At 39.3% G+C, this 25,439-nt stretch overlaps 1 protein-coding gene across 2 annotated transcripts in view; it reads right to left on the reverse strand.

The window, feature by feature from the left end:
* The window catches only part of ELAPOR2 (endosome-lysosome associated apoptosis and autophagy regulator family member 2), a 182,191-nt gene that overhangs the window by 45,936 nt on the left and 110,816 nt on the right, over positions 1 to 25,439 (reverse strand). For both annotated transcript variants that reach the window (XM_042916730.1, XM_042916725.1), the window contains exons 5-10: positions 23,125 to 23,211; positions 20,945 to 21,050; positions 19,794 to 19,946; positions 19,103 to 19,191; positions 2,899 to 3,079; positions 600 to 728 (exon numbers count right to left, since the gene is read on the reverse strand). In XM_042916730.1, coding sequence (XP_042772664.1) covers positions 600 to 728; positions 2,899 to 3,079; positions 19,103 to 19,191; positions 19,794 to 19,946; positions 20,945 to 21,050; positions 23,125 to 23,211 — 745 coding nt within the window. The remainder of the gene's footprint in view (positions 1 to 599; positions 729 to 2,898; positions 3,080 to 19,102; positions 19,192 to 19,793; positions 19,947 to 20,944; positions 21,051 to 23,124; positions 23,212 to 25,439) is intronic.

A 25,439-nucleotide genomic window follows, 5' to 3' on the forward strand; every position in this document is an offset into this window, starting at 1 on the left:
CATAGATACTGTCACTCATTCAACCAGCAAATATTGCAGAACAAATAGGTGCTAGCCTCTCTCAGGTCTTAAAATTATAGAACAAATAAAATTTAGCCACCATCTCACAAAGTATTCTGTCACACTTGCAAGTTTTCAATAAGTAGGGTTCATATATATTTTGTACACACAGTCACAGATTTCACAGGGAAGGGGAATTAGAGATGATTTCACCTCTCAATACAGCTCAGTGCTGAGCCAAACTCAACAAATCCTGGCAGAAATGCTGTCATACTACTCTTCAAAATGGCAAATGACATAAGTTTTATTACATCCCTCGGTGATCTTATTCTGGTATTTATAACCATAAGTGATGATCATCAGTATCTACTTCAAAACTGACTCCAAAGAAATGCAAAATAGTTCATATTCTTACAGAAAAGTCAACTGGCTCTGACACCACATTTACTATTTTGATGTGAGGGCTGGAAGACAGACACGTAGCCAACTGGTAAGATTGAGGTTCCTCATACCCATATATGGTATGTTTCTCAGAGACCTGGGTCCAAGAGTCTCTATTACCCAAATACATTCATTAGGTAGGTGAATTCTGAACTCACCATTCATTCCGTCACACTTTGAATTCCCAACATTAAAGCAGGAAGTTTTCATGTTGCCAGGAAGGACATTCCACCATTTGTATTCAAACCCAAGCGCAGGCTCCATTCCAGCGGGACACGGCCTACATTCTACAAGAGACAGGTGAAATAAACAATTACAATTAAACCACATCTGGACATCTTCCTCTTCCTCTAAGGACTACTAAACTTTAATTAGCAAAAAGGGAGGTGGGAAGGAGAGATACTAGAGCGCCAATTCGCTTAAGAATTAATAACTTTTTCTAGGGGCGCGTGGGTGGCTGAGTGAGTTAACATCCAACTTCAGCTCAGGTCATGATCTCGCGGTTCATGAGTTCGAGCTCCACGTCGGGCTCTGTGCTGACAACATGGAGCCTGGAGCCTGCTTCAGATTCTGTGTCTCCCTCTCTTTCTGTTCCTCCCCTGTGTGTGCTCTCTCTCTCTCTCCCAAAAATAAATAAACATTAAAAAGAAAAAGAAATCTGTTTCTGTTGCCAAAGAAATCTGCAACAAAAAATATTTCTGCATATAGTTTACCCTATACACTTGACTCGCATGAAGAAAGGAAAAGGATAAATATGAAATATTTTAAAATTACTTTTTCCTTAAATCTGAGAGTAACTGATAATATCAAATCACCCTCCACAAGAAGGGTAATCTGAAACTAGTTATCTTATATGTGACCTTAGAATCAGTTCCATCTACCTTGCAAGCAAGGAAATATTTCAACTTTCCTATTGTTTATTAAACTTAACAGAGTATTATACCATGTAATTATGGACTGATTACTTGAAATTCAAAATACTCACTATGTTGAAAACTGATCATAGTTGTTGAGAGATATGGAAAGAGGCAGGTTTATAAATAAACTTGATTTAAATTAACATCTGCAACAATGAAATGGAAGGATCCTTCCCAACCATTTCCGAATTTGCCCAACACACTTTGCATTAATCACATCAGTAGAGAGAAGTATTTACTGAGCAAACACTTCTTGATACCAAAGTACTACTATAGGACACATTTTTACATAACCTGGTCAGTGATAATGAGCTACATATTATTATCCACAATTTTACAGATGGGAAAATTGAGGTTCAAAAGGGTTAAGTAACTGGGGTGCCTGGATGGCTCAGTCCGTTAAGTGTCCAACTCTAGATTTCAGCTCAGGTCATGATCTCACGGTCCCTGAGTTTGAGCCCTGTGATGGGCTCTGTGCTGCTGGTACAGAGCCTGCTTGGGGTTCTCCCTCTCTCTCGCTCTCTACTCCTTCCCCACTTGTGCTTTCTCTATCTCTCAAAATAAATAAACTTAAAAAAAAAAAGTTTAAGTAACTTAGATCATACTGAATGTCACCTATAGGATGTAGATTCAAAATGAAGTCAATTAGACTCCTGAGTCCTTCTTATGCTATCTATCACAGGCTCTAGATAGTAAATATACGGCATGGTTATATTCAAGTGAGATGGCTATAACTGAAATGCATTTTAATTTTTGTCTATGAAAATTAAAACAAACTCTGTATACTACTTTCTAAATTATTTGATATACGCTAAAACTTTCCCAACTATACACTCTGAAACAACTTAGAGACTATTTTCACTGCCGTGTGATCAAGCAATTTTTGCTATTATTATAGCACAAAATGTAAATTAGAGGAGGTTATATTTTATGCTTGCATTCACATATGTGTACACTCTCACCAAAAAATGAGTGCTTATCCTTAATCAGTTAATATGGTGGAATTTTTTATCAATATCAAAGGAAGAGTCATCCCATTAAGAGAATATTACACATATTACACAAGATGCCCCTAGAAAGCTATCCTTGGTATGCTAAAGAAGACCTCATCTCCTAAGAGGTTAGAGTGGGAGAGAGCCAAAGCATAAGAGACTGTTAAAAACTGAGAACAAACTGAGGGTTGATGGGGGGTGGGAGGGAGGGGAGGGTGGGTGATGGGTATTGAGGAGGGCACCTTTTGGGATGAGCACTGGGTGTTGTATGGAAACCAACTTGACAATAAACTTCATATATTGAAAAAAAGAAAGAAAGAAAGAAATCGGGTCAGTAGCAGAAATCAAAAAAAAAAAAAACAAAAAAAAAACAAAAAAAAAAACAACAAAAAAAGAAGACCTTATCTCCTAATTCATTATAATATTTCTCAACTCTCCTGAGATAAGTATGTTTTATAAGTCTTCCATAAAAACAGTTAACAAGGTCACAATAGTCCAGCAAGATTATTTGGCTAAAGGTCCAATTCTTTGACCAATTGGCATCCTACCCTTTGTTCCATCCGAAAATGTTCCAGGAGGGCAGGGATGGCAAGAAGATGATCCATTGTTATAAAAGCCAGGGTTGCAAGGTGGACAATCCTTCTTCTCTCCAGAAGGGGGCAACCTAATTGCATCCGTGACATCCTCCCGGCAGATTTTGGGCTCTATCCACTTGTACATAATTTGTGTCTGGGAGGGGGGGAAAGGGGGAGGTAGGGAACAAAACAAAACAAAACTTGCAGGTGATATAAAATTGTATTTTTCCTTTAAATTTCCAATAACAAAAAGTGTTAAACATAAAGCCTAGGAAGAGTCACACATGATAGAAGGGCCAGCTGAAAAGACTCTAAAACATTAGTAACAAAATGAGACAAGAAGAAAAACCTTTGGTGGGAGAATGACTGTTACTTCCAAATGTTTTCACTATGAGCTACAGGTGGCCTTACCTCATTCATACAACAAGTTCCTCATTGTGGAATTCCTCTTTAAAATATAGACACATGAGTATAACCCTTACTCTTCTAGCTACTCATTCACTCTATTCCATAACCAACATATGTTTCTATTCAGACACTACTTTTCTCATTTGGAGATCTCCACCACCCTCTTCCTTTCCCTCACCCCCCAGCACATAACACCAGGCTTAGCACAACGTGATCACAAAAGAACAGATTCATCTTTTTAAGAAGACTATGGCATTTCACAAATACATGTGGTTGCTCTCTGAATCTTTGTCTACTTGATGTTAATCTTCAAGAGCCATACCTAAAATATTTCTAATTCTGGGCCCTGTTACAGGTACTTCTAACATTATGGCTAACACAGCCTCTAGTTTAACAGACAGTAATCTTTTAGACCTCATCCTCTCATATTCTCTCACACATACATACACCCTTACACAACACAAAATACAACAAAATAGCTGTAACTCAGCCAAACCCAGAAAGTTGTGATTATAAAATTACTCTCATTTTGAAACCAGAAATATTAAATGGGTTAGCCATTTCACAAACAAAATCAATATGCTTGGTAAAGGGGAAAAAAAGGTATTCTAAATGCAAAGAGAAAAATCATTTCTTTCATAACTATAGTTTTTAAAAAGAGACTCAGTTTCCTTCAATAGGTATATAATCCAGTGAATCTTTCTCCTTTAAAACAATTTTTGCAATAATAAGTCTAATACTGAAGCTGGAGAAACAAAATTAAAGGTACTTGTCTATGGTTATTTCCAGTTAATAAAAAATTATATAGCATATCCTTTAGACTACTCAGTTTTATTCTCAAGTATTCTCTTACAGAAGAGCAAATTACCTGATCTGAAGAAGGACGCTTAAGAAAAAGGTTTAAAAGGTAGCTGTCTCAACAGAACTATAAATAACATGTTTTTCCTTTTACAACTCTCTCTTCCTGCATTCATTTTATGGCCCACATCATGATACAGTTTAACCAGCCACTGCACCCATATGCCTCCCTCTTCCCATCTGTAAAATGATGGCCGCTCCTGCTGAAGCTTCCTCAACAGCTAAAATAATAAACTAGATCCTGTATCCCGCAGGGGTTCTCCACTCCCCCGAAAAAAGGGGGAGTCTAAAATTCTGAGAATATAAGCAAATGAAACATCATTATATTGGGGGATGGTCTTTTTCGAATTCTGGCTCAGCATGTATAGAAAACAAATTTTCAACCCAATCAATTCACAAATTCGCTGACCTATTTGGACATTCATTGAAATTCCATCACGTTAGGTATGACCTACCGCACTGTTGAAAATAGGTGGGTCCCACGTGACAGGAGAGGTGGGGTGGTGCTAACCTGAGCATTCGCACTGATTTTGGGGGCTCACCTCGTAATCCTCCCCACCACTTTGGGAGGTCAGTATTATTATCCTCAAGTTCATAAATGAGGAAGCTGTGGATAAGAAGCGTGAAACAACTTGCCCAAGAATTAGACACAGCTAGTTAACAGTAAAGTAACACTAGTCAAGAAGAGCCAGTTGGGTTAGGGTAAAAATAGTAAAATATGCAAATATATTTTTGACCAAGTCAGCTGACCACCTGCATTTCAATCCAAGCACAGTAAATGTTTAAAAATTAGAAAATGTGCACTATCTTTAAATGTAAACATTTAGAAGCCAAATTTCGAATGCTCTATAGGAAAAGTTTTGTTCACAAAGCCTCTTGCTTCACATGGCAGATTGATTCTGTGCCTCCCTTTCTAATGGGGACAGATGCTCTCAAGTGGAGCTGACTGGGGAAAGATAATAATTAATAGAAATGATACCGAGTGCCAGATGGCTCACAGCACAGGTAAAAAACCAACAATCAACTCATTCTTCGGCAAGTTGAGACAAAATCATGAAACATTTTATGAAAAAAAAAACCCTCATAAAACAAGACTTATCAAACGGGCAGTAGGATTAGAGAAGATCTATAGTGTCTGACTATATTTATATTACACGGGAATAAAATACTCTTTATTTTTTTTTTATTTTTTTTATTTTTTTTTATTTTTTAATATATGAAATTTACTGTCAAATTGGTTTCAATACAACACCCAGTGCTCATCCCAAAAGGTGCCCTCCTCAATACCCATCACCCACCCTCCCCTCCCTCCCACCCCCCATCAACCCTCAGTTTGTTCTCAGTTTTTAACAGTCTCTTATGCTTTGGCTCTCTCCCACTCTAACCTCTTTTTTTTTTTTTTTTTTTTTCCTTCCCCTCCCCCATGGGTTTCTGTTATGTTTCTCAGGATCCACATAAGAGTGAAACCATATGGTATCTGTCTTTCTCTGTATGGCTTATTTCACTTAGCATCACACTCTCCAGTTCCATCCATGTTGCTACAAAAGGCCATATTTCATTTTTTCTCATTGCCACGTAGTATTCCATTGTGTATATAAACCACAATTTCTTTATCCATTCATCAGTTGATGGACATTTAGGCTCTTTCCATAATTTGGCTATTGTTGAGAGTGCCGCTATAAACATTGGGGTACAGGTGCCCCTATGCATCAGTACTCCTGTATCCCTTGGATAAATTCCTAGCAGTGCTATTGCTGGGTCATAGGGTAGGTCTATTTTTAATTTTCTGAGGAACCTCCACACTGCTTTCCAGAGCGGCTGCACCAATTTGCATTCCCACCAACAGTGCAAGAGGGTTCCTGTTTCTCCACATCCTCTCCAGCATCTATAGTCTCCTGATTTCTTCATTTTGGCCACTCTGACTGGCGTGAGGTGGTATCTGAGTGTGGTTTTGATTTGTATTTCCCTGATAAGGAGCGACGTTGAACATCTTTTCATGTGCCTGTTGGCCATCTGGATGTCTTCTTTAGAGAAGTGTCTATTCATGTTTTCTGCCCATTTCTTCACTGGATTATTTGTTTTTCGGGTGTGGAGTTTGGTGAGCTCTTTATAGATTTTGGATACTAGCCCTTTGTCCGATGTGTCATTTGCAAATATCTTTTCCCATTCCATTGGTTGCCTTTTAGTTTTGTTGGTTGTTTCCTTTGCTGTGCAGAAGCTTTTTATCTTCATAAGGTCCCAGTAATTCACTTTTGCTTTTAATTCCCTTGCCTTTGGGGATGTGCCGAGTAAGAGATTGCTACGGCTGAGGTCAGAGAGGTCTTTTCCTGCTTTCTCCTCTAAGGTTTTGATGGTTTCCTGTCTCACATTCAGGTCCTTTATCCATTTTGAGTTTATTTTTGTGAATGGTGTGAGAAAGTGGTCTAGTTTCAACCTTCTGCATGTTGCTGTCCAGTTCTCCCAGCACCATTTGTTAAAGAGACTGTCTTTTTTCCATTGGATGTTCTTTCCTGCTTTGTCAAAGATGAGTTGGCCATACGTTTGTGGGTCTAGTTCTGGGGTTTCTATTCTATTCCATTGGTCTATGTGTCTGTTTTTATGCCAATACCATGCTGTCTTGATGATGACAGCTTTGTAGTAGAGGCTAAAGTCTGGGATTGTGATGCCTCCTGCTTTGGTCTTCTTCTTCAAAATTACTTTGGCTATTCGGGGCCTTTTGTGGTTCCATATGAATTTTAGGATTGCTTGTTCTAGTTTCGAGAAGAATGCTGGTGCAATTTTGATTGGGATTGCATTGAATGTGTAGATAGCTTTGGGTAGTATTGACATTTTGACAATATTTATTCTTCCAATCCATGAGCAGGGAATGTCTTTCCATTTCTTTATATCTTCTTCAATTACCTGCATAAGCTTTCTATAGTTTTCAGCATATAGATCTTTTACATCTTTGGTTAGATTTATTCCTAGGTATTTTATGCTTCTTGGTGCAATTGTGAATGGGATCAGTTTCTTCATTTGTTTTTCTGTTGCTTCATTGTTAGTGTATAAGAATGCAACTGATTTCTGCACATTGATTTTGTATCCTGCAACTTTGCTGAATTCATGTATCAGTTCTAGCAGACTTTTGGTGGAGTCTATCGGATTTTCCATGTATAATATCATGTCATCTGCAAAAAGCGAAAGCTTGACTTCATCTTTGCCAATTTTGATGCCTTTGATTTCCTTTTGTTGTCTGATTGCTGATGCTAGAACTTCCAGCACTATATTAAACAACAGCGGTGAGAGTGGGCATCCCTGTCGTGTTCCTGATCTCAGGGAAAAAGCTCTCAGTTTTTCCCCGTTGAGGATGATGTTAGCTGTGGGCTTTTCATAAATGGCCTTTATGATCTTTAAGTATGTTCCTTCTATCCCGACTTTCTCAAGGGTTTTTATTAAGAAAGGGTCCTGGATTTTGTCAAAGGCCTTTTCTGCATCGATTGACAGGATCATATGGTTCTTCTCTTTTTTTTTGTTAATGTGATGTATCACGTTGATCGATTTGCGAATGTTGAACCAGCCCTGCATCCCAGGAATGAATCCCACTTGATCATGGTGAATAATTCTTTTTATATGCTGTTGAATTCGATTTGCTAGTATCTTATTAAGAATTTTTGCATCCATATTCATCAGGGATATTGGCCTGTAGTTCTCTTTTTTTACTGGGTCTCTGTCTGGTTTAGGAATCAAAGTAATACTGGCTTCATAGAATGAGTCTGGAAGTGTTCCTTCCCTTTCTATTTCTTGGAATAGCTTGAGAAGGATAGGTATTATCTCTGCTTTAAATGTCTGGTAGAACTCCCCTGGGAAGCCATCTGGTCCTGGACTCTTATTTGTTGGGAGAGTTTTGATAACCGATTCAATTTCTTCGCTGGTTATGGGTCTGTTCAAGCTTTCTATTTCCTCCTGATTGAGTTTTGGAAGAGTGTGGGTGTTTAGAAATTTGTCCATTTCTTCCAGGTTGTCCAATTTGCTGGCATATAATTTTTCATAGTATTCCCTGATAATTGTTTGTATCTCTGAGGGATTGGTTGTAATCATTCCATTTTCATTCATGATTTTATCTATTTGGGTCATCTCCCTTTTCTTTTTGAGAAGCCTGGCTAGAGGTTTGTCAATTTTGTTTATTTTTTCAAAAAACCAACTCTTGGTTTCGTTGATCTGCTCTACAGTTTTTTTAGATTCTATATTGTTTATTTCTGCTCTGATCTTTATTATTTCTCTTCTTCTGCTGGGTTTAGGCTGCCTTTGCTGTTCTGCTTCTATTTCCTTTAGGTGTGCTGTTAGATTTTGTATTTGGGATTTTTCTTGTTTCTTGAGATAGGCCTGGATTGCAATGTATTTTCCTCTCAGGACTGCCTTCGCTGCATCCCAAAGCGTTTGGATTGTTGTATTTTCATTTTCGTTTGTTTCCATATATGTTTTAATTTCTTCTCTAATTGCCTGGTTGACCCACTCATTCGTTAGTAGGGTGTTCTTTAACCTCCATGCTTTTGGAGGTTTTCCAGACTTTTTCCTGTGGTTGATTTCAAGCTTCATAGCATTGTGGTCTGAAAGTATGCATGGTATAATTTCAATTCTTGTAAACTTATGAAGGGCTGTTTTGTGACCCAGTATATGATCTATCTTGGAGAATGTTCCATGTGCACTCGAGAAGAAAGTATATTCTGTTGCTTTGGGATGCCGAGTTCTAAATATATCTGTCAAGTCCATCTGATCCAATGTATCATTCAGGGCCCTTGTTTCTTTATTGACTGTGTGTCTAGATGATCTATCCATTTCTGTAAGTGGGGTGTTAAAGTCCCCTGCAATGACCACATTCTTATCAATAAGGTTGCTTATGTTTATGAGTAATTGTTTTATATATCTGGGGGCTCGGGTATTTGGTGCATAGACATTTATAATAGTTAGCTCTTCCTGGTGGATAGACCCTGTGATTATTATATAATGCCCTTCTTCATCTCTTGTTACAGCCTTTAATTTAAAGTCTAGTTTGTCTGATATAAGTATGGCTACTCCAGCTTTCTTTTGGCTTCCAGGAGCATGATAAATAGTTCTCCATCCCCTCACTCCCAATCTAAAGGTGTCCTCAGATCTAAAATGAGTCTCTTGTAGACAGCAAATAGATGGGTCTTGTTTTTTTATCCATTCTGATACCCTATGTCTTTTAGTTGGCGCATTTAATCCATTTACATTCAGTGTTATTATAGAAAGATATGGGTTTAGAGTCATTGTGATGTCTGTATGTTTTATGCTTGTAGTGATGTCTCTGGTACTTTGTCTCACAGGATCCCCCTTAGGATCTCTTGTAGGGCTGGTTTCGTGGTGACAAATTCCTTCAGTTTTTGTTTGTTTGGGAAGACCTTTATCTCTCCTTCTATTCTAAATGACAGACTTGCTGGATAAAGGATTCTCGGCTGCATATTTTTTCTGTTTAGCACACTGTAGATATCGTGCCAAGCCTTTCTGGCCTGCCAAGTTTCAAAGGAGAGATCAGTCACGAGTCTTATAGGTCTCCCTTTATATGTGAGGGCACGTTTATCCCTTGCTGCTTTCAGAATTTTCTCTTTATCCTTGTATTTTGCCAGTTTCACTATGATATGTCGTGCAGAAGATCGATTCAAGTTACGTCTGAAGGGAGTTCTCTGTGCCTCTTGGATTTCAATGCCTTTTTCCTTCCCCAGTTCAGGGAAGTTCTCAGCTATAATTTGTTCAAGTACCCCTTCAGCACCTTTCCCTCTCTCTTCCTCCTCTGGGATACCAATTATGCATATATTATTTCTTTTTAGTGTATCACTTAGTTCTCTAATTTTCCCCTCATACTCCTGGATTTTTTTATCTCTCTTTCTTTCAGCTTCCTCTTTCTCCATAACTTTATCTTCTAGTTCACCTATTCTCTCCTCTGCCTCTTCAAGCCGAGCCATCGTGGTTTCCATTTTGTTTTGCATTTCGTTTAAAGCGTTTTTCAGCTCCTCGTGACTGTTCCTTAGTCCCTCGATCTTTGTGGCAAGAGATTCTCTGCTGTCCTGTATACTGTTTTCAAGCCCAGCGATTAATTTTATGACTATTATTCTAAATTCACTTTCTGTTATATTATTTAAATCCTTTTTGATCAGTTCATTAGCTGTTGTTATTTCCTGGAGATTCTTCTGAGGGGAATTCTTCCGTTTGGTCATTTTGGAGAGTCCCTGGCGTGGTGAGGACCTGCAGGGCACTTCCCCTGTGCTGTGGTGTATAACTGGAGTTAGTGGGCGGGGCCGCAGTCCGACCCAATGTCTGCCCCCAGCCCACTGCTGGGGCCACAGTCAGACTGGTGTGTGCCTTCTCTTCCCCTCTCCTAGGGGCGGGATTCACTGTGGGGTGGCGTGGCCCGTCTGGGCTACTTGCACACTGCCAGGCTTGTGTTGCTGGGGATCTGGCGTATTAGCTGGGGTGGGTAGGCAAGGTGCACGGGGGCTGGAGGGGCAGGCTTAGCTCGCTTCTCCTTAGGTGATCCACTTCAGGAGGGGCCCTGTGGCAGCGGGAGGGAGTCAGATCCGCTGCCGGAGGTTTGGCTCCGCAGAAGCACAGAGTTGGGTGTTTGCGCGGAGCAAGTTCCCTGGCAGGAACTGGTTCCCTTTGGGATTTTGGCTGGGGGATGGGCGGGGGAGATGGCGCTGGCGCCTTTGTTCCCCGCCAAGCTGAGCTCTGCCGTCCGGGGGCTCAGCAGCTCTCCCTCCCTTTGTCCTCCAGCCTTCCCGCTTTCCGAGCAGAGCTGTTAACTTATGACCTCCCAGACGCTAAGTCGCGCTTGCTGTCGGAACACAGTCTGTCCGGCCCCTCCGCTTTTGCCAGCCAGACTCGGGGGCTCTGCTTGGCCGGCGAGCCGCCCCTCCACCCCGGCTCCCTCCCGCCAGTCCATGGAGCGCGCACCACCTCGCCGCCCTTCCTACCCTCTTCCGTGGGCCTCTAGTCTGCGCTTGACTCCGGAAACTCCCTTCTGCTAATCCTCTGGCGGTTTTCTGGGTTCTTTAGGCAGGTGTAGGTGGAACCTAAGTGATCGGCAGGACGCACTGTGAGCCCCGCGTCCTCCTACGCTGCCATCTTCCGGAACCCCCAATAAAATACTCTTTAGAGAAACACATGGAGGTATCAATTCTCATGTCAAAATAAAATTCAAGACTGGGAAGACTAAATTTAGACAGATTTTGAGACTGGATTTGTCCACAGTTGTCAACTTTCTTCCTGCAAATGTCCCTGTACAGAAGCACCAGGGCTTGGTAGACTGACTGAATTCATTAGAGCCAAATTCCATAGTCTTTAAAAGTCTATCAACCACTACTCCAGCCTCACTGCCTTCTGCTCCTATGATGTTCTAACTTGTATGTTCCCAACTAGGCAGACTATTACTCTCCTTCCTGCCTTTTCCAACCTTCCATCTTTTCCAGGGGTGAGACACTGAGCCCTCATCACTTTGTCTCTCCAACATGCCCACACCATTCTGCCAAGTTGTGTCCATCCCCTCCTTCAAAGCCATGCTCTAAACTTGTATCAGGTAAAATTTCATGATAGTCTCCTTTAAAATATTTTTTTTCAACATCCACACACGCTCTCACCATGTGCCCAGCTCCCCAACTACATACCAGCATTCACCTGGATTCCTTATCTGTGAAAGTTCTAATGTTTTCTGTTTTCCCTTGTGGTTACATCCTTGTCCCCTTTCTAAATGCATCCAAGCTTCGGTCCTCTTCTTCCTTTATGTGGAAGACACTCTGGGGATTGAACACTGTACCGGACGTTCTAGCTCCGGCTTTAGAAAATGTTCTAAAATTAGATTGGGGTGAAAATATTAAAAACACTGAACTAAGGCTTTAAATGGATACATTGTGTGATATGAGAATTCCATCTCAATACAGCTGTTAAAAATATTTTAAAGAAGACTATCATGAAATTTTATTTTATACAGATTTAGAACTCTTTAATCACTGGGAAATGCCATGGTCTTTTCCCGTCATCCTAATTCAGAAACAGAGTTTCCAATTATATTTGACTTGCTTAAGCCATATAGGAAGGAAGGCAGTTATAAAACCCATATCCCTTTATACCCTATTTTTTAATGTCCCCTACATCTTACCCTTGCCATACAATTCACAAGTACTGCGTAAGAGACAGTGAGCATTTGGAATAACTTAGAACACTGAAGTTCATTAAAGGGCAAAGAAAATACTAGACAAATTCCACCAATTTCCTAGCCTCAGAGATGACTAAGTTGCACAGTCTAATGTCCCCCTCTCAAGAAGGCTTCCTTCTAAAACATCCTGTCCTGCCAGGCACCCTTCTAACCCTGGCAGCAAGTTTCCTCTATGACAAAACATCAGAACAGTATGTGTCAATGGAATTTACCTTCTATAAAGTCGCCCAAATTCTGCCTTATGGAATAACACAGAAAAGTCTATTTCTTCATTTCTACGATTTCCCTCCTAATGCTTTAGCTTACTATTAAGGAAGTTTTCATCAAGTACCTACTGGAAGGAAGTACTGTGGGGAATTTAAATATTAATAAGACAAATTTTTTGCTCTGAAGGTGGCTACAGTCTAATAGTGATAAGACAGGTTCACAAACTGCTGTAACATTAAAAAAAAAAAAAAAAAAAGAAAATACTTGAAGAGAATAAAAAAGCATTGGATTTGGAAACAAACATGATTAGAATTCCAGCCTTAAAACTTACGAGTTCTGGCTACCTATAACCTTACGGAAATTAACTTCACCAAGCCTCAGTTTTCTCATCTACAAACTGAGTATAATATGTCTAAATTGCATAGCTGTTGAGAAAAATAATTAGAGGCAATGTTTGAATACACATGCATGCACAGAGTGTGCACACAATTGTGTAAATGACAGATGCTTCTGCTATTAATACCATCATTTCTATTACTATCATTATTGTCACCACCATCATCTGAAACATGAGATGTAATGGATATTCAAAGAGATGAAATATCTTTGGGACAAGCAGAAAATGTCAGAAAGATGACCAAAATTCCTCCATCCCATGGTGTCTTTTCTTCAACTTGAAAAAATATTACCAGCAACTTCAACCATTATTTCCTATCAAAGAGTTTAATATCCTGACCCCTCTACTTTAGATTCTGCCCATTTTTGTCAAAATTATTTTGAGCCCTTTGCCAAGGACAGAACACAACTCTGTAACTGTGTTAATCATTCATTCACTTACTAATTCTCTTATTTATGAATTAATTCAAAACATGCTTCATTATCTTCTATATTCCAGGTACTCTACTAGGCTTAGAGATCTTTTTCTTTTTAAGTGATTAACAACACATTTCTGTCTACAGGAAGCTGAGAGTCCGGCGGAGGAAACAGTCATCTTTACAAGAACTGCGTTTGCAGTAAAGTGAACTGATACCAAAACACTAGCAAACCTTCTATGACCACTGATGAAACTATCAGTAGAGGTATGCAAAAAATTCTGTGGCAATTCCCAGTATATGAAGACAACCTTGCCATGTCTATTCATGTTATTTAAGAGCAGAAGAGTTCTGTGAAACTGCACAGAATCACTCTCTTTTCAGTGTGGTAAGAGATATCATCTTTTCCTCTTTAGGAACTGACTTGTGTAACACTGAGAGGAAAAGGGAGTTATACAGTCCAGCTGCCCAGCCACAGGGATCAGTCAGTGAACGAAGCTGTCCAAACAGAGTATCCCATGCTAGTGGACAGAATGGCTGGTCTGAGGTTGGCTCACGATTCAAGCAGGACTAGTAAGAGTGTTTTCTGAAACTTGTTCAGTGCCTCCCTCTGATCAAAAGCTGTGAGGACGATAGTGGAGAAGCCAACAGGCATCTGGTACCACAGGAATGAGCTTGCCTCTGAAGGAAAGCAAACTGTGCCAAGAATACCAATGAGAAGATCAAGAGAAAAACGTCCTAATAAAGCTGTTGGCTCTGGGTTGAATTCCCAGTCACATGAGTCAAGAGGCTCCTGCCCTCTTCCACTCACCCCAAATGCTGAAAAGTATCTTTTAATTTCATCGACAGAATTGTCAATCATCTCCAAGTGTGGAAGCAAAACTGACACTTTGCTTTGCAACCCATTCAGAAGAAATGTGTATCGCATCCCATGGTCAGAGCATGGGAGGGAACTACCATTTACCCTGAGATAAAAGACCAAAAAAATAATAATAATAAAGTTACTCTATCTAGCTCTGTTACCCAAAATAAACAAAAGCTTAAGCCTTGTCTGTAAGTGGTTGACTCCCTAACAAAATCATCTCATCCCTCTAACTTCTGCAAGCAGACCTGGGACACCCTTTGTGGATAGGATAAACAAGTGGGGGACTTGTTTTTCAACTATGTACCTACTTACCTGAAAACTAAGTACCCTTCATATTTTTGGGAGTTTTTTCCCCCATTAAATTTCTGTTGCATTTTTTCTTTGGTAAGCCAGGTTCTAAAGTTTGGATTCTCTTTGAAATATTTTTGGCAAGTTCATGTTCTCTCTTTTCTAAATACTTTCATATCTGAGACTTTAACACAAATAAGCACCAACACTTGGTCATTTGAGCTCACTGTTCAAGCACACTGAGGTCTCTCTAAATTTTACTTTTGTCATTCTCCCCAGCTTTACTGATTTACAGTTCAACACACTTATCCCTAATATCCTCATGTAAGTTGAGGATTTTTAAATCAAATGTTGAAAATAAGTCACATGTACTCATATTCTTCTTGGTATGACATAGGATATATATAATTAGTTTGCTAAATTTATATTCCTACAGCCAATACATGATACCAACTACACTGCCAGTTAATATCAACTACATTCCTAGTCGATATCCATTTATTAAGTCAGACGTTTACATACAGTTCCTCAGTTAGCCATATATCGTCTTAACCAGATCACTTAGTCCACAATTCCCTATCTTAGCCATTGGAAGATCAGAGAAGCTGGTTCAAATATGTTGCCAAACATTAAAAGATGCCTTCTCTCGATGACTACCTGGCCATTAGCAAGGTGAAGATTTTTTAAGTTCAAATCTCCAGCAATGAATCTGTGCATGGGCTTGCATGCAGCCATATGAGTATATCTCAATATATTTAAAAAATGGGCTCTGAACATTTTGAAAACAAAACATACACGAAAATTTCAAGTTAATTCACCACTATGAAACCTCCCTCTTCTGGCATGAAACTATGCCATTAGCTGCAGCTAATGCAACCCCCTACCACATCCCCACACTCCAGTCTCACTCATATCTCTTTAGTTCTTCAGACACACCATGCTCCCTCCTACATCAGATCTTCACCAATCTGCTCCTCTTCCCAAAATGCTCTTCTTCCATACCTGGGCCTGAGGTTTCATACAGTTCTGAAGCCTTCTCAGGCTAGGTCAGATCCCCATAACTCAGACTTCTCTTCCTGTAGCACTAATCACAATTGGAAATAAATTTTTTTTTTTTGACAGACTATCTCTATTCCACTGAAATCCAGACCAGTCGTTCTCAAACTGCTGAGATCCTAGACCAGAAGAATCAGAATTACCTGGGAACTTCTTAGAAATATAAATTCTCTTGTGGCACCTGGGTGGCTCAGTCAGTTGAGCATCCAACTCTTGGTTTCTGCTCACGTAATGGTCTCACGGTTTCAGGAGTTTGAGCCTAGTGTCAGGCTCTGTGCTGGCAGTGTGGAGCCTGCTTGGGATTCTCTCTCTCCCTCTCTCTCTCTGCCCCTCTCAAAAATAAATAAACTTTAAAAAAAAAAAGTAAATAAAATTAAAAAAACACATACAAATTCTCAGGTCCCACCCCAGATCGGCTGAAACAGAAAATCTGGGATGGGAACCTCGAGGTGAGTCTGATGCACACAAAAAAGTTGACAACCACTGCCCTACAATCCAGGAAGACATTTACCTTCTTCTTCTGCCTGTCCCTGGCTCTGCCCTCATCACCCAGCACTCTGAATATAACCAGTGCTCAGTGAAGATTCACTGAATAAATGAATGAATGAATAGACATTCCACATTTTTCATGATGTTAATCAGAGTCTCTCAATCAGGATTAGAACGGTTTCAGTTACTAATTAAAATATTTCTGAAAAATGTTCCATATTGGAAGGAAGCAATCAAATAACTAAACTTCCGAATGAATAGAGAAACCTGGGCATTTCTGCGTCATATAAATTATCATGTCCAAAAGCTTGTATACATCAGTAGCTGCTTTCCTTGAGGATCATCTCCACACAAGGGGAAAATAAGATCAAAGAGAATACGACAGGACAAAAAGAGCCACAGTCATTGAACGACCTGAAAACATCACTAAACCACCAGCAAATCACCAGGATGAGCCAAGCAAGAATAAAATACCTTTTCTATTTTTAAAAAAACTTTATATATTTATTTTGAGAGAGAGAGCACAAGTGTGCAAGTGGGGTAGAGGGAGAGAGAAAATCCCAAGCAGGCTCCACACTATCAGTGGGAGCCCAATGCAGGGGCTTTAACTCATGAACCGTGAGATCATGACGTGAGTTGAAATCAAGAGTTGGATGCATAACCGACTGAGCCACCCAGGTGCCCCTAGAATACCTTTTTAAAAGATGAAACCAGAACAAATGAAAATGTTGAAACAAAAAACAAAAAAAAAGAAAAAATTCAAATTCACATGTGCAATCTTTATTTCCCCACTAATTAATTAATTAATTGTATCTGTTAATTAAGTTCCTTTTGGTTTTTGTTTACTTCTGAAGCGAGACATTTTTATCTTGAAATAAGTCTCAAATCACTTTTTAAAGATTCACTGGGTTTATGGAGTGCTAGTACAATGTGTTGTTCTACACTGAGAACATGTTCAGGGGTTACCCAGACTCAACAAAGAAAGCAATTTGTGTGAATGTGTGAACACAACATGCCTATGGGTGCATGCATATGTGTGCACAGATGTGTGTGTGTGTTCCGTGCATTCTACATTTAATGTATAGCTTTACTTCCTTTTGGCCCAGGTCAACTAAATCTTGTCACAGTATTCACTGACACAAAAAACTACTTGTTGACATAATAAAAACAGCACTTTTAAATATTTTCATTATAGCCAAGACTAGAACCATTTGTAGATCTCATTCACATAAGCTTCAGTAATGCTGAATTAGTGATTACTATACATACAATAAAGTAAATTCAATTCACCTTACTTAAATAAGTCAAGTTTAGTTTTAAAAAATTTAGTTAAGTACCATTATTTCAAATTACTTTCAACATACATGTAGTTCTCTACATGTATTTTCTAATTGGAAATACCCTTTGTTTGGCCACTATTATAGGGCCATCAAGATATTACTTTATAACTCCTTCTAATTTAAGGGTTGTTTGAGTTACTGTCCTTATTAAAAATAATACATATACTTATTAAAAATAATACATATAATTATTAATATTTTCCACTAATTTAGGGGTGCCTGGGTGGCTCAGTTGGGTGAGCGTCTGACTCTTGATTTTGGCTCAGGTCATGATTTTGCAGTTCAAGGAATCAAGCCCCACGATGGGCTCTGTGCTGACAGTGTGAAACCTGCTAGGGGTTCTCTCTCTGCCCCCTGCCCCGCTCATTTTCTCTCCCCATCTCTCTCTCTCTCTCTCTCTCTCTCTCTCTCTCTCAAAACAAATAAATAAACTTAAAAAAAAATTTTCAACTAATGTAAACTGGCCTTCTCTTGAATTATTCTAAGTAATGACTCTCCTGTAAATAACAGAATATGCTTGGTCTTAAGTATTCAAAAGTCAATTCTTAAATAATTTTAGGACTAAGAGCAAGAGTAATAATATAAATATAAAAAGTACACACTAGAAACTACGGATACAAAATTAAAAACAAAAGCAATACTGACATCTATGTGTATTCTCCAAGTTAGGTCAAGAAATGAAATTCCATGGGGGAGCCTGGGTGGCTCAGTCTGTTAAGCATCAGACTCTAAATATTGTCTCAGGTCATGATCCCAGGGTCATGGGATTGAGCCCCACGTTGGGCTCTGCACTGAGCATGGAGCCTGCTTAAGATTCTCTCTCTCTCTCTCTCTCTCTCTCTCTCTCTCTCTCTCCCTCTGCCCCTCTCCCCTGCTTGCACTCTCTCTCTAAAATAAATGTGTAAAAAATTAATTTAATGCCATTATTTCAAAGATGTAAACAAAAAAGAAATGCTGCATTGCAGCCACTTGAATCCATTTCTCCGAGACATAAGCTAATACAGTCTAACTGTAATAAAGAGAACAGCACATCAACTGCAGGGTTCATGTATGCATTCTTCCTCTGGCTAAGTGCCGTCTGTATGGTAATTACTTTGCGTTTTCTAAATGCAATTACATAATAATCTGCCATAACTGAATGTGCCTATGGCTGCATGGCTTTTATTGATCAAACCTACTGAGGAACCAAATAAGATGCTTCCATCCTGGGAGTCATAGTACACGTTTTAAAGGTTGTGCTCCCCCTGATCCTATTATTTCTTTTAAAAAAATTCCTGTTAAGAATAGCAGTAATTTATTGAGCACTCACTAGGTGCCAGACACTATGCTAAGAACTTTAAAGTGAATACCTCATGCATTCTCTGAGTGGCCTTATGAGGTAGGAATCAGCCCCATTGTACAGATGGAAAAAAAAAAAAAAAGACTTAGAGCAAGTAACCAGCCCACAGCACTAATAAGTAATAGTGTGAAATCAAAGCCAGGACACCAGGATTCAAAATCGACATTTTTAAACTTCCGCCATACCACTTACAGACATGTGTTATAAATCAACTCATTTAAGTCTCTCACCAACAAAGTAGAGTCTGCTCAAATTGGGAAGAGGGTTGGATTAAAACGGAATGCAGGTGACTGAATACAGCCTGTATACCTTTCCTTCTTCATCGCATGGAGTATGGATCTGGAAATAGTCTTTTGTGGTACAGGGAGGTCGCTCCATACATTCGCTGGACCCTTCCTCTGCAACATAAAAATGCATTTCAGAAATCAGTCATGTATGTTGTGACTCTCAGTAAAAGCAAAAATCAAAGCAAAACAAAAAAAGCAGACAAATAAAAATTAAAAATAACCTTCCTCACTGAAGGAATTTAGGAGGAACTAGCTAGACCTAAGGAAAATAAAGGCCTGTATTTTTATTTACCCTGGAGCAATACATGTTTCCATGATACACAAGAAACATACAATTTTTCCAAGAAGACATTAGATTTCTTCCATTATTATCTGAACACTGTAAATCTGCAACAAATTAAAATTTTCTAAGTACATCTCTATGCCAACAAATCATGTAAAATTACAATCTGATTTTTTTAGATTAGTATAAATATATCCAAAGTAATTCCCTGTAGGGTGTAGAACAGAAAAAATTACAAATGGAAAAGTCATGCACAAAGGGCAATAAGTTGTATTTTATCCATTCAATACTGATTCACTTTAGCACTTGGTTCCTGGCACACCGTTCCCACATTTTACGTGTGACTTCTGGCTCATGACTCTACACTGTAAACAAACATAATTTTAGAGAGAAAGAACAAAGACTATTAACTGGCAAAGACCGGTCCTACCTGAAAACTGGGACTCCTCTTCACACTTGATGCATTCTTTGGCTCCTTTCTCAGAGTAGGTGTTTCTGGGACAGACTTGGCAGATGAACGAGCCTGGTTTGTTGCTGAAGGTTCCTGGCTTGCACGGAAAGCATTCTGATGTGTATGCCACCCCTGTGTGGTAATGAAAACCAGAGCATGGGAGGGAGGACCCACGAGCAACAAGCAGATCAGCACCTTCTTGCTGCTTCTACCAGAAGTGAGAGAAGTAGTAATAGTGAGCCGGGATCCTTTATCCCATTCATGCAACAGCAACGAAGTATTTACCGTGTGCAAAAAACTGGGATAGAAACTATCCTATGCATCCTAAGTAGAGCAGACACTTAAACAAGAGATTGAGATTTCAACAGAGGTATACTAAATTATCAACTGAGTCGTCAAAAAGACAATTCCACTAACTCTAAGCTCTCTATGAGCCTACTTTTCTCTGACCTTTATGGCCACCTGTTCCCTTTTCCTCCACTGATCATTAAGTCACAGGCAAGACGTAACAGACCCTAGGGGAAATGGCCTTTTCTTCTGGCTTGTAATTCCAGCCTTTGCCAGCAGATGTCCCCATGACTAATGAGTTAGTGTCACAGGAACCAGTACAGAAAGTAATAAAATAGAAGCCATTAATAAAGGAGAATCACTGCTTTAATTAAAAGTAGCCCTAATTGAGAATGAACTATTCCAGAGTTTATTGGCTTCTCTCCTGGGCCAGAAAATGCCTGACTGGTTCAGAGAGGCATAAGAGGTTTAGGAGACAGTCAGGCAGAGAAGTTTATGTTATTGTTATTTCTACAGATATAACTGTGAGCTGTTATATCCCAGCGAGCTCCATGCCTGGCACAATAGACATCTGTTGAATGAAGAATAGGTTCTTATGAACAAGGATCATTTTATTTTACTTAAAGACACCAAAATTGTTATCATACTTATTTTTTCACAGAGATTAAATTTAGTTTACAGGTATAAAAACACCAGTCAACTTGTCCAAAATAAAATCATGGTCTTTAGACATGTATCCTACCCCATAAGCCCTTCAGATATCCAAAGCAAACATTTAGCCAATGTTTTAACTAACTCTAAAATGTGATGTGTGACCACCAAAACAGATTGCTATGAAATACCTTCAATTGTGATATTTTTTACCAAAACAGGCTTGACTGCCTTAGAACCCATAAGGATGCCGGTAGTTCTCCAGTACAGTATGTTGGTGCCTGACTTCAGCATTACCTGTAAAGAGGAAGACAGGGCACTCACATCAGATAAACCAGGCTCCTTCAACCATACCTGAAAGCTGATCCCATATACACTTTTCAAGACATTTTTATGAAACACCATTAATTGGGAACCTACAACCTTAAGTCTACTGCAAATTCAGACCTAAGATCTGTTGTGGTCACATTCTCTTAAAAAAACAAACAAACAGTTTGCCAATCCAAAAAAATATGCCAGTAAAGAAGGAAAAGAAAATTCTTTAAGTCTGAACAAAAAGAGAAAATGATTTTTAAACCATGTGCATGAAGTCTTGACTCATAATTAAAAGGTGCTCATTCTAGACAGTAAAAAGACACGCAGCCCAGTATGTATTGACTGCCACTATTCACAAGCAGATCTTTGGGCTCTGAAAACAAAAGGCAACAGAATGAGTTTGCTTCCTTCTAAAATTATTTAATAGGGGTGCCTGGGCGACTCAGTGGGTTAAGCGTCCAACTCTTGGTTTCAGCTCAGGTCAAGATCTCACGGTTCTGGGTTTGAGCCCCACATTAGTCTCCACGCTGACAGTGCAGAGCTTGCTTGGGATTCTCTCTCTCCCCACCCCCCCTTCTGACTCTCCCCTGCTTGCACCTTCTCACTCTCTCTCAAAATAAATAAACTTAAAAGCAATATTTCAAAATAAATAAATAGAAATAAAATTATTTAAGAAACAATACTCCAACAGCAACCAGAGAAAAATCATGTAAAATAACATGATTTAAATGTGTATCTCCAGCACTTAAATGATCAGTACATCTAATATTTGCTTCCTTTGCCACCAGCACATTGTTCTTTTTACATATCAAATGACTTTTCTGATAAATCTCATGCCGTTTCTGTCAAAGGAACTGATATAAGAGTTCCTTGATTTCTCATTTGCCCCTTTTATTCTTCTGTGTAGTCTCTGGCTGGCCAGATTCAAGCTCCATAAAATTAAAACATGTATTTCACAATGCCAGAGATTCAGCAAAGTTATACATTACATACTTTCCCCTGGGTTAAGTGAAGAAAGCATATTTGTTGCCAAGAGTTACTTGTACCTTCAAAATGCAGCTTAATGAATGCTTAGACAAATGGATCTTAAGTGGTTCTATTACCACTTCCAGGCATACAGATCAAAAATAGTCAGAGAGGGTACACTGTATGAATCACTCAAGGATGGGGCACCTGCTATAACGGAAAGGTGAGGGAAGATGGTCACTTATTGACATAGAGCTTAGTCTACACCGTAGGTACCACATGAGGACTTTCCTGTATAACATCTCATTTAACCCTGCAAGACTGCCCGCATGTCTTCCGTGAAAACTCAGATTCAAAGAGATTAAGCCAATTACCTAAAGAGACACAACTACAGTAAGCCAGAGTTAGATTTTAAATCCATGCCTTACTCCAACGGGAGAGGGCCTCCAATAATAACAGATTCACAGACTGTGTTACCTGATCATTGCTTTCAAGCTTTTGGAGTTGTACTGTGGAGAGTAGGTAGTAACTTTACCAAATGTGACCAGAGAGGGTAGAAGTTTGAGCAACAGGTGACAAATAGACAGGAAGCAGGTTTGGCTTCAAACACGGATGGATTTTGTGAGATGCAGTGCTGTCCAACAATGGAGTCAGTACAGCCCCCAACAAAACAAGTTTGAAAGTCACTTGTTGGAGACACTGCAGAGAAAGATGGAACAAAGGATCCGTCCAGTGCCAAGAGCCACTGATCCTCTCCCACATGACAGGCACATATGCAAACTTACACACCCAGAGGTTCTGTGTATTAGTTTTCAATAGCCTTATTTCTTGTCAATGCCCCTTTGAAAAGGAGGAGAGTTGGAGTCTGACAGTGAAGAGAAGGGAAAGAAACCCAAAGAGAAAGGTAGGAAAAAAACATCTAGAAAGACCCTGTGTCCATGAAACTTTGAGGCAATTTCTTCCCTACCCAGAAATTGTCTAAATTAATGAACAATTTTTTTTTCATAAAATAAACTTCTTTATAAGATTGGGAAAAGGAAGGAGCAGAATGAGGGTTGGTGGGAGAGAAGAAGAACAAAGAGAGACTTACAGAATGAGAGCCCCATTCTCCATTGTCTGTGAGTTTTACCCACTTGTCTGCGGTGGTGTCCATCTCCTGGCACTGATCATTTTGAATCTATGGATAAAACACAATGGCCCCAGTAAAGCTTCTTGAATAATAGCTTTAATTAAAGGCACTACTCAGCACAAGACAGGCTGTAAGAGCTTCTTTCAATACATACTAAATAATGGCTGTGAGTAATTCTCAGCAAGTAAGCATAACCAAGGCCTCTGGAGCCCAAGTGACAACTGTTTACTGTGGTTCTAAGTAAAGCATCCTCATTATTGTAAGAAAAGGGTTAAGAACAGAGAGGAGGGAAGGAGAGAGGATCAGAGCAGTCAACCCTGAAAATTCACAGAAAGGAGAAAAGTCATCACCAAAAACTTATCAAATGTGTCCAAAGCTTGCATTCACCATGCAGGCCCCAAAGTATAAAGTTTATTTTTGTAAGATTTAGGGCAGTAACATTTTAAATTAATAAATAAATGAAATCTGCTTTGTGTTCAGTTCCACAGGACTTATTCCAAAGTCCATACATAGGTAAGTGGCTACAGCCAAAGCCAAAGCCCTAAATTTTTTCAGGGTGGAGGGGTGGGGGGTGGGGGGAGGAGGATAAATGTTAATCATATGCCAAGCCAATTCAAATGACTACAGCTACTATCTTTAGCACCAAACACTTTGTGTTTTCCAGACAACTCTTACAAAATGCCTCAGAGTTTGCGCACTATTTTTCCAGGCCTGTGAAGAATACACAGACATCAAAAGGTTAGGCTATTTTGCAGTATTGCACAAGAGTCAGCAACAGAGTAGGGTTAAAGGAAGAACTCATCCCCTCTACTTCTGCCAGAATTGCTATTTCTTTCGTCTCTACATCTTTGCCACTGTATTCACCTTCCAGACTAGTTTAAAAACAACATGAAAATGCACTCTGGGGGAGCCTGGGTGGCTCAGTGGGGTAAGTGTCTGACTTCAGATCAGATCATGATCTCACGGTTCATGTGTTTGAGCCCCACATCAGGCTCTGTGCTGAGAGCTCAGAGCTTGGAGCCTGCTTCGGATTCCGTGTCTCCCTCTCTCTCACCTCTCCCAGCTTATGCTCTCTCTTTCTCTCAATAAAAAATAAACTTAAGAAAATTATTAAAAAATGTACTCTGTAATAGATATTTCATAAAGGTTATTAACAGGAAAATAGATCGTTTTAACATCTCAAAAGATCAGGGAATATCACCTACTGAGGCTATTTTTTTTTTAACTAAATCTAATCGTCATATTTATACTATAAGCATAATGGCCATTCTAATGCAAGTGGTAAGCCATTTTTAAGCAGCTATGGACCCTAAATATACCTTTGATGATCAATGTTTGGAAAAGCTGAAAGCATTTTTTTTTTCAGCTGAAATCAAACATCATGTGTTTTCAGGACATTCTACTGGCATTTTGAAATCTGATTTCTGTTCTTCATTCTAAAGGTAAGTAGTAAAGCTATGACCTTAGTCCAATCACTTATTCTCTCTAGGCTTCAGTTTTGTCATTTAAAAAGAAGAGTGGAGGAGCTGAATGAAGGTCCCACATAGTTCTAAAATTACTTTATTGCTTTAAATTGTGTAATGTCTCTGGGCGCCTGAGTGGCTCTGTCAGTTAAGCAACTGACTTCAGCTCAGGTCATGTTCTCACAGTTCGTGGGTTTGAGCCCTGCGTCAGGCTCTGTGCTGACAGCTCGGAGCCTGGAGCCTGCTTCAGATTCTGTGCCTCCCTCTCTCTCTGCCCCTCCCCCTCCTCGTGCTTTGTCTCTCTTGTCTCTCAAAAATAAATAAACGTTTAAAAAAAATTTAAATTGTGTAATGTCTCTAGGTACAAGTGCATCTTTCAGTCTTGAGACATTTCCTTTCCATTAACCATGAGCATGACGACTTAAGTGTTGACTTTCTCAGTCAATAAACTTCTCCCTATCAGGCTGAAACATCAATAAAAGAAGGAACATGAACTCACCACCCCTTCTCAGTCTATAACCAGAAGAACAAAGGGACCACTGAAAGGAAGTAATCAAACTTCATGCCTCAAGAGTACCTTTACCAACAACTCTCAAAGGACTTACTTGACAATACAAAAACTAAATGCTTATTCTAACAGTTACATAATTACCTTGCTTCTTAACTTTATTCCAGTTTTAGTAAGATTGCAAAAATGTCCCATGGAGTTGGGAATCATTTACTCTAAGAAGTGTTTTGCAAACAAAATGTAGCTTCAAAAGGAAATCTGTTTGAATGTTACTTAACATCTTAAAGTCATCAAAAGATTAGAAC

Source organism: Panthera leo, chromosome A2 (genome assembly GCF_018350215.1).
Source record: "Panthera leo isolate Ple1 chromosome A2, P.leo_Ple1_pat1.1, whole genome shotgun sequence".
In the NCBI taxonomy this organism is placed as follows: Eukaryota; Metazoa; Chordata; class Mammalia; order Carnivora; family Felidae; genus Panthera; species Panthera leo.